A 9,898-nucleotide genomic window follows, 5' to 3' on the forward strand; every position below is an offset into this window, starting at 1 on the left:
CCCAGGTCTTATGAATGAGGAAAAGGATGAAGTTAGATGTTCTGAATAACACTTAGTTGCAGACCGAATGTTTTACCGCAGCCGCCGATAGTCCGTACAAACCTGATATTTTCAACCCTCGATCTAAAACACCTGGATTTGATCGGACTGTTCATGATTCTATAAATAGTGGATCTCACGCCGTTGTTTTGCACCATTAGAAATCAAAACTTCCCCAAACTTGTCTTTCAGTAATTTTCCTAGTCTAGTGCAGAAGCTATCTGCAAATCATCCCTCATAGTGCAAGAAAAACCAGTAAAATAATCTCCATTTCCCGCCAATCAGAATCAAGAAAACACAACCCAAAATGGTTAAGAACCAAACTTTAGTAGTTATACCTGTCTTTTTTTGCCATACCTATTCTCCATAGTTGTAGATGCAAGCATTTCCTTCTTCTCTGTAGTAGCTTTCAGTTAGTATACGTCGAGATTGGAGGCTGTGTTACAAAAGGAAACATCTAGAACACCTCCTTTCTCTCTCATGCCCACCTCTGTAAGTCCCCCTTCTCTTTCCTTTGTTAAGAGTCCCACATTGCCAAGGTATACTTGGGTTGTGGGCTTTATAAGCCTTGAGCAAACCTCTTCCCTTAAGGTGCATTCTATGGAAGAGTAAGGCTTATCGAACTTTATCATGGTATCAGAGCATTCAAAATCGACCAACGTTGTCTTCTTTCTCTTCCTGCAGCTTCTTTGCGTCTTTCTGTCAAATACTTTAGCCACAGCCCCTGAGCCCAACATGTCCCGCAGCCAAGTCACCCTCTTCCTCTCTGCTGCAAGTGGAAGACTTCAAAAGCCTTCTTCAACAGTATACTTGCACACTTCAAAAGTCACTAGCTGTTGCAGAAGATTGCACCATGTGCCAAGCTGGTCTTAAGCCACTCCCATCACATCTTCTTTTTGCCCCAGTCTTGTCGCTGTCCGTCTCAGCAAGCTCGTGTTCTATTCTTATTCCTTTACAAGCTTCCATCTCCTTGTCTTTATTTTCACTGGTATCAAAGCATGTCTCCTGATGTGTCCCCTTCTAATCAACACCCATAGCCACCCATAGCCATTCCGAGTCTTAGTCCCACAGTCGTCTCAACTCCGAAGACAATTCTGCCCCAACCAATGCTCAACAAAAAAAGAAAAGAAAAAAATAAGGCCTGCCTCTCATCCCACTCCACGTCTCTTTGAAGCATTTCTTCAAACACCACAATTCCAACTTCAACGGCCTCTTCTTCCTCTGCACCCAACACACAAAATAGCCAACTCCAATTCCAGAGAAAACTCAAATCATACATCTATGCTATTCAGCTTCTCTAGCTCTTTTCATCCCTCTTCTTTGTCTTCATTTTACACTTCTAGTGTTTTGATTCTTCTTTAGCCACTGCTTCTCACCGAAAACCAACACACAGACCTTTCCCAGTGCTTCCCAAAATGCTCTGCCCACATATCTCTCATTTTTATTCTTATATCCTCTCAACATTCTTCTCTTCTCTCTTATTTTCACATGGGTGAGAGAAGACTTCAAAGAACCAGTGGTTCAGGATGGTTCACATATGGAGTCCAATCTTCTCAAAAGTGGCCTTCTTGAAGCTAGTGAGATGTTCCCCTAGGAGGCTAGGACAAAGTGTCTCCACGTGATACTCTTCATGTCTTGTGCCTTCTATAATGTTGTCAGTAAATTACATGGTTGAGGCCTTCTTTCTAGATTCATCCTTGTTGCTGATGAGATAAATGCGATTATAACGTGTCTACATGAACACGTCTAGTGTTTGAGGAGAAAAATCCTTCTTTGGCCCATAATTGGCCCAAATTTTTTGCTTAAGGTAATGTTAAAAAACCTAAGCCCTTTTCGCCCATAGTTGGCCCAATCTTTAGCCTTATGGTACCGTTAAAATGCTCAGGCCTTTCTTTTCTATTTTTGGCTTTGTGGTAATGTTCAAAACCTAAGCCTATCTTCCTTTTGGCCCATTGTTGGCCTAATTTATAGCTTGAGGCAAATGTTCAAAGGCCCAAGCCCTTTTAAGCCATTTGGAGGCTATTTCCTTGGCCCATTGATGGCCATAATTATGACTTTGAGGTACAGTTTAAAAACCCAAGCCCATTTACGAAATTTGTTGGCTCTTTTGGCCTATTGTTGGCTCAATTTCTTGCTTTAGGTAATGTCTAAAATCCAAGCCCATTTAAGCTCTTTGATTGTTTTTTTTTTTTTACGCAAATTTCTCGCTTGAAGTAATGTCTAAAGCCCAAGCTCATTTTAAGCCTTTTGTTGGCTCTTTTCTTTTAGCTCATATTTAGCTATCATCTTGGCCCATAATTGGTCTAGCTTTGGCTTTTGAGGTACAGTAATTTGCAGACCCGAGTTAAAAAAAAAAATGATGATTATAATCCGAAGAAGACAAACTCCTGGAAGTTCCTCCCATCAGTTTGCGGGAGAGTGTTAGAGGATAAAATATCATCTGCAAAGGACTCTCAAGACAGGCATGAAATAAGCCTACAACATAGCCTACAGCAACCCTTCAATCCAAGATTCATTCCACTCTACACGCAGCCTAGACCGTCTCAAGCTGAGCAGCTCTAACCCATGTTCCAAGCTAACAGAAGACAACAGCTCCATGCTTGACAGTAGCCCAACTCCCTTGATTCACGCACTCCATGTTTCCAGCATATTTCATTCCATGTTTTATGGGATATGCTTCCCTTTACAGCCCTATATATTATTCACTCTTGTAACTGAAGTGTGTATTGAGAATCAGTAAAGATGTAGCTCTTGAGTTTACTTGTGTTCTTCTTTGTTTTTTGTCTTCTCTTTGTTTTCTATCATGGTATCAGAGCTTTAAGGCCTTGGACAATGTTGGGCCTTTCCTCCCGTTGTACACGTGTTTAGACAATAGCCCTACACGTGAGGGGACGTGTTAAAAGTCTCACATTGCCAAGGTATACTTGGGTTGTGGGCTTTATAAGCCTTGAGCAAACCTCTTCCCTTAAGGTGCCTTTTGTGGAAAAGTAAGGCTCATCGAACTTTATCATCCTTGTTTTTTTTTTAAAAAAAGCATTCCATTTGAATTAAAAAATGACATAACTGGAAGGTCAAATGAGTACATTTATATATATATTACTCGGTCTAATACAAAAGAATAAAAAAGGAGGGACAACTTATGTGTTCTGAGTACTCTCTAGAAACTTTAGTATAGAAAGGACAAATAAGCTTTTAGACTCTTTTTCTTTCCATTGGTCAAGAACTGGGCCTTCTAGAATCATAAAAGTGACATTCTAAAAAGTAACAGTACACTATATATATATATATATATATAGATAACCGGAAGCTAAATATTACTACAATACTATTTTATTTGCTTTCTAAATATATAAAAGGCAGGGCGTTACAGCGCCGGAAAATTCAGACGAAATTGTGGCAAGTTAATTAGGACCGGCTCATTCGTCCATATGCGGGACGAATGGGGGAATGTAGACCCTATTAGGAGGCAACATCTATGGGAGGCGTTGATGGTATGTCGTATCCGTAACACATTATTAATCTATATTTATTTGTTTGTTTCTTTTTTCCTTTTTTTGCTTTTGTTTTTGTTTTTGTATATTTTTTTTTTAATATTTCTAGAATTTAATATGTCAAATTTTATATTGTGCAGACAGAGTTCTACATCCAACCTTGATTTGATCCTGATAAAGTAAAAAATGAAGTTTCAAGAACATTAGCCAAAAGATGCGGACTTGGAGATGCCAAAAAAAGAAAAATCTTGAAATTCAACTGGGCGAAATGCCCGAGATAGTACGGGCCAGAATAAGGGATGAGCCTTTCATGGGGTGGGACCCCCAAGACGTGACAAAGTTATTGGCCAGATCGTGTGACGAGGCGTGGCAAGTGCGTGGGTTATAATCGAGTACTTTATTACTATTTTCTGTACTTTTCCTAATTTCATGTTGTTGTGCATATCATATAACTAACATATTGGAAATGTTAATTGTGTAGAAGTACTCCGCTCATATCAAGGGTTTGCGACGTCGAAACGATACACCGCATTGTTGTGGCACCAAGAGCTTTGCTAGAGTGTCACACAATGATGTATGTAAACCAAATTTAATTTATGTATATATATCAATAACTAATTAATGGTATATTTTTTTCTTGGCAGTCACAAAAGTCCGGCGGCACTCCTCCGACCTGTGCAAAGTTTTTTGTTAAAGCACACACAAAAAAAAAAATAGGATGGAACCTATCCAAACGAAGTAATGCGAGAGAGATGTGTATGTAAAATGTTCTTTTGTTTATTAATTATTTATTTACAATTGACATTTTTATGACGTCACGAATTTAATACAGCAAAGAATGAAGCATCTAATCCCCAATGACCCTGCCACATCGGATACTGTCATTGAAGGGACGATGCACTGGCTTCTGCGCGATGCGTATGCCATCAGTTTTGGGAATAAGCTCGAGTACTCGAGCAGGGTTAGAGAGGTTGGGAAAAATGTTAGGCCTGTCTTGGGGATGACGCAAACATTCTATACCCCCACACAAGGACAATCTCAGAGTCCTAGGAACTCCACCCAGCCATCGCAAGAAGAAATCAATTAAGCTTGCGCTTTAATAATTGAGGCTGAACGGAGAGTGTGTGCAGCTGAGATTCATGTTGCTGTTCAGGCTGAACGGGAAAGGCACACAGTTGAGATTCAGTCAGTTTTAGAGACAGAGCGCAAGGCCGCAGAGGAACGGCTCGCTGTTTTGTTGGTGAACCACGAGGCTGAGTTACTGTCTCATTTAAGACACAATACCTTGACGGCTGCATCTTCTCAGGATACCCTCCCGCCTGTCATAGGTGATGCACCTCACCAGCTTGTGAGATCTTCTGTGGGTATTATATCATATTGTTTGTTAACTTCTTTTTTTTTTTTTTTTTTTTTTTTTTTTTTTTTTTCTTTTATCATTCGTAGGTGCTACGGTTTAGCTTGATACGGTTCCAGACCATGGTGCTGCTAGTACGAGTCAGATGACAGCTACTGATGTAGATAGTCATGACCAAACCGCCAGTCCAGAATAGTTATATATATATTTAAAAAAAAAAAAACAATAGTTTTATTTTTTGAGTGGAGACTAAATGATTGTATATATGACAAAGGTTGATTGTATTTTGTTATTGTAATCAGTGTTTTCATTTTTAATGATTATGCTTGTTGATAATCAATGGAAATATATTAATCGCAAAATATAAATATGAGATAACAAATAGTTAAAATTATAAAAAGGCTTAAACATATACTTTTAATTTACCAACTCGAACACTAAATACATATGAATAATATATATATATACAATATTACGATTATGTAGGGTATATATGTATATATGCATAATTAGGGAGGTTTAGGGTTTATATGCATATAAATATTCAATTTTAACACGTGGCAAAGATAGTAACGTGATAAAACTACACGTTACTATAATTGTAACGTGATATATATGCACGTTACTATATATTGAGTAGCGTGCACAATATGATGTTAGTAGGTCATATATTAACTAATGGGTTAATTTTCACGATACTCTAGAGTAACGCGTAAATTTGCCACATTAGTGTATAGTAATGCGTATATATTTGCGTTATTGTTCAGTAACACATAAAATGTTTCACGTTACAATGAAGTTACGAAATAAATTTTACACGTTACTATAGATTTCAGTAACGCGGCAAATAATTATATCATTACTGTAGTCACTCACGTGTAGAATTTTACACGTTAGTATTCCCATGTTTTTTTGTAGTGAAAAATCAACAGTTTTTTGCACGAAACTTTTTTACAACATAAAGAGCAAAAACTTAATGAAATATACTCAATTTTGAGATGTAGCATGCCGCATTTTTAATATGTGCATGGTATTTTTTAAACGTTTTGATACCTGAAAACGGCCTAAATTGCATAATTTGAAAATCAACAATTTTTTAAAAATTGTAAGGGATCCTAATCTGACAACCGGTGCTAACGCAGAAATCTAGTGTGCTGGTTCATCCAAGAATGACAAGTGTAGATTTACGTAATAAAATACAGAAACATAAACATAGATTAATCCAAATAAGTTGTACTCGATCCACAAGATAGTTAACCATACTATTACTGGTAGTGTCAAAATAACAAAAAAGAAAAATCCTCCGTTTAACACCATTACCCATTCAATGGCAATAATAAACATTTATTCTTTTAATTAATAGCATACAAAACCACAAACCAAACACACGCCGTTTTACGTACACTAAAAGAAAAGAAAAAGAAGAAGAGCAACTAGCGACAGATTGAAAACAAGCATCGATGAATGAAGAACCGCAATATATAGATCGAAGCCTTAGCGAGTCATGCCAGGTGCAACAAATGGAGGCGTTGTGGTTCCAACATTCATTTTCTGAGCATTGGCTATCCAACCTGTATCACATCCAATGTCAAAAAAAAGAAAAAAGAGTTAGAACAAAAAGTGGAGAATTATTGTTAAATACATGTAATTGTGCAAAAATAACAATCAGATTATAACATGTGTTACTGTACGTTAATATTCATATAATAAAAACAAAATGAGAAGAAAAAAATAGACCTATTCTAGGATCCAATCCACGGTTGTTGAGCTCGCGGTACTCTTGACAAAGCGCGCAAGCAGTGCACCAAAAATGGACACAGCAATCCCCGCACGGATCTTCGGGCAACGAATACAAGGCTCTCAGTTTGGTTCGGTATGTGCATGTGTACAAACATGCACAACCTAAATGGCAAAGGGCGTAATAGCTTACCCCTCCGCAAAGACAAGCTGCAAAAATTAACACAAGTTATTCAGTCACATTCATCAACTTCTAACTCAAACCCCATATATATAATCCCTTCATCTTTGTACGTAGTATGTATATATATATATATTTACTCACATGTTTGACCTCTGTCCACGATCTCAGCAGTGCGACCAAAGGTGACGCAGGGACAACAGCAGGTAATACAACCTTCACAATAACAAAAGATGATCACATATATTTTTCAATTGAGACGAATTCCAGGTTATGCATTTTTATATTTTTAATAACTGGACTATTCCGGGCATCGTCGAGACACCGTGCAAAGCTCGGACTTTTATACGCGGACATGGCCCCATGAATTATTTACAGTCAATGGAGTCGAACCACAGACTGAATGCTTCATGAGACGTACACCAAGGCTACGTACTCGAACCAATTAACCCGTTGGATCAGTTTCAGGTTATGCATGTTGCACCAGTATAGAAATAATCCAAAAACAAGATCATACTATTTAATTTCTACAATTAAAACAAGAAGAAAAGTAGGATTATATTAGAATTGAAGGGCTTACAATTGGAGAAATCTTCAAAGCAATCAAAGAGGCCGGTGGACCATTTTCCGGTGGGTTGAGAAGCGTATGAAGGTGGTCCTTGAGGAGCTGACATTGTTAGGTGGGAAGAAAATGTGTATGTAATAGAGAGCACGTTTTAGCACTGTATGGTGGATTCAGTTCTTAAGTATATATATATATATATATAGCAAAGCTCCTTATAGGTTGACCTTGACTTTGTTCAGATCGAGGGTGGTATACGCTTAGTGGTTAAGTCGTGGTGTAAGTTCGTAGTTCATCTGAAGGAGGTTTATGCACTTGCCCAGATTTTGTATGAAAGTAATATATTTCAAAAATGCAAGAGTTGGATTAATTAATAAATGTTTTTTTTTTAATTTATTTTATGTATTACTGGAGGTCGTAATTTTTTATAAAAATTGCGAATCGGACACAAACAAACACAAAATTAACGGGTTAATTAGGATAAAGAAATTTAACCTATTTAATTAAATAGATTGAATTAGGGTTGCCCTATATATATAATTTTATGTCCATACCTCCATATAATTTGTACCCAACATTCAAACACGAATTATCATATATTATGTAATACCACAATCCCAAATTCGAAAGATGAGGAGTGGCCCACATAGCATGGCCATGTGGTTTATAAAAATAGCCATAAGTGTTAAATTTTATATTGCTTAGTTATTAGGTGAAAGTATGCTTTATTAGAAATTCTAAAAATACTTTTAGGCCTTGTTTGGCAAACAACATAAAAATTTCTCACTTTATTTTTACATTTTCCAATAACAATCAACATCAAAACATTCCAACTTTTTTCACTTTTTATGTCACATCAATAACTTTTTTTACTATTCAAATAAAAAAAACAATCCACTAGAATACAAAATTTTTTCACTTTTCTATTTAAACTTTTTTTTACTTTATATTATATCTATCATTTTTTACTAATTCTAAAATCAACAACGTACCCACTATCCTGTTCTGCATTGCACAATGTTTTGTCAAACAAAGCCTTAATTATATTAACTAATTCTTTTAAAATAATAGCACAAACATAACTAACATTTTTTCTTAAATCGTTACGTATTCATAATATGTAGCTAGCTTTAAAATCTAAGCTTGAGTTTGGTTTGACGTAAGGTTGTCGAGTTCACAAAGGGGTTGCTCAGCGCACAAATTTCTTAAAATTTGAAAATGATAGCGACTTAAACATTAAAAAGGACTCGCCATAATAACAAACTGATTACTCAAAAAGGTGTCCTCATTACAAGCCTATATATATATATATATATATATATATATATATATATATATATCGCAATGCCGACATAAATTTCTTTCGAATGAATCTCTAAAAATGATATGCGCCTTTTTAAAAAAAATTTACGAACTAATTTATATGAAATTTATGTTCTGGCCTATTTGGTCTCCATTATATATCCCATTAATCCAGGTCATACTGGCAGGTGGGTACGGGTCTTGGTCTTATTTTTTCCATTTTATTTTTTTTTCACCTCAAATTATATTCTCCTAGAGCAATTCAATAAGAGTAGATTGTTGGCTTCCCAGCTTCCTCCTTTCATTATTGGTCATTGTTTATAATAAATTTCAAGTCTTTGCAAGGGCTAGCTATTAATCAACTTATTATAATAAGCCTATTCGAGGGCCTAAAGAAGCTGAGATCGATCAACCTTGTTGAAGGTCGATCGATGCATTTATCAAATCAGCTTTTCAAAAGTAGCCTTGAAATTCTAATTAATCTAATTATAAAGCGATTAGTGGAAGCAATGTATACCATTCATGACTAACTGAAACTCCGTATAATGTATTTCCTCAAGAGAAAAAAAAATTATACAAGAATAATCCGCACATTCATTTGTCTTATCCTCAATTAATTTGGGTACTCAACCCATCCAGTATATTCTTTAATTAATTAATTAATTATGGGTTCAGTTATTAAGCAGCAAAGCTCCATAGGTTGACCTTGACTTTGTCAGAGGTTAGTGTATGAACACATTGAACAGTTCTGGTTAGGGATGTAAATAATTCTTAGGTGGTTTACTCGATCACTTAAGTTTCTTTAATTATTAAAGTAGTGTTAATGGACTTCTCGAAAATGCAAGGCTGGATAAATTATTAATTATTATTATTATTATTATTATTATTATTATTTTTCTCTCTCCGTATCTGCGTGTGTGTCCAAGGGTAATCTCAGCCTAATTACATCCTCAAACAGCTCTCTTTAGGAGCTAATTAAGGTAAAATTTCACTTTGATTCACCTCGTTTCTTTTTTAGTTGAATATATATCCTCACATGTATATATATATATATATATATAAGAATAACTTGAATTTTCACCCATAATTATTTATTTATTTTTATGTAATTCCTTTCTGCTCTTGAATCAATTGCTAGAATCTTTGTACGTATGTAGCTGTCACCCCGTTAGCTACAACAAAAATAACCCACTAGCTTTCTCAATATATATTTGACTACGTTATTAGTTAAT

The 9,898-nt window shown here is 35.9% G+C and overlaps 1 protein-coding gene across 1 annotated transcript; it reads right to left on the reverse strand.

The window, feature by feature from the left end:
• Positions 1-6,121: 6,121 nt before the first annotated feature.
• LOC133867005 (protein PLANT CADMIUM RESISTANCE 7) lies at positions 6,122-7,542 on the reverse strand. The gene is made up of 4 exons (XM_062303679.1): positions 7,383-7,542; positions 6,947-7,018; positions 6,622-6,831; positions 6,122-6,455 (listed from the first exon to the last, which is right to left on the reverse strand). Exons 1-4 carry the CDS (start codon positions 7,474-7,476, stop codon positions 6,379-6,381), a joined length of 453 nt encoding a protein of 150 aa, XP_062159663.1. The 5' UTR covers positions 7,477-7,542; the 3' UTR covers positions 6,122-6,378.
• Between the last annotated feature and the right edge of the window lie 2,356 nt (positions 7,543-9,898).

This window comes from Alnus glutinosa, chromosome 4 (assembly GCF_958979055.1).
Source record: "Alnus glutinosa chromosome 4, dhAlnGlut1.1, whole genome shotgun sequence".
Lineage (NCBI taxonomy): Eukaryota > Viridiplantae > Streptophyta > Magnoliopsida > Fagales > Betulaceae > Alnus > Alnus glutinosa.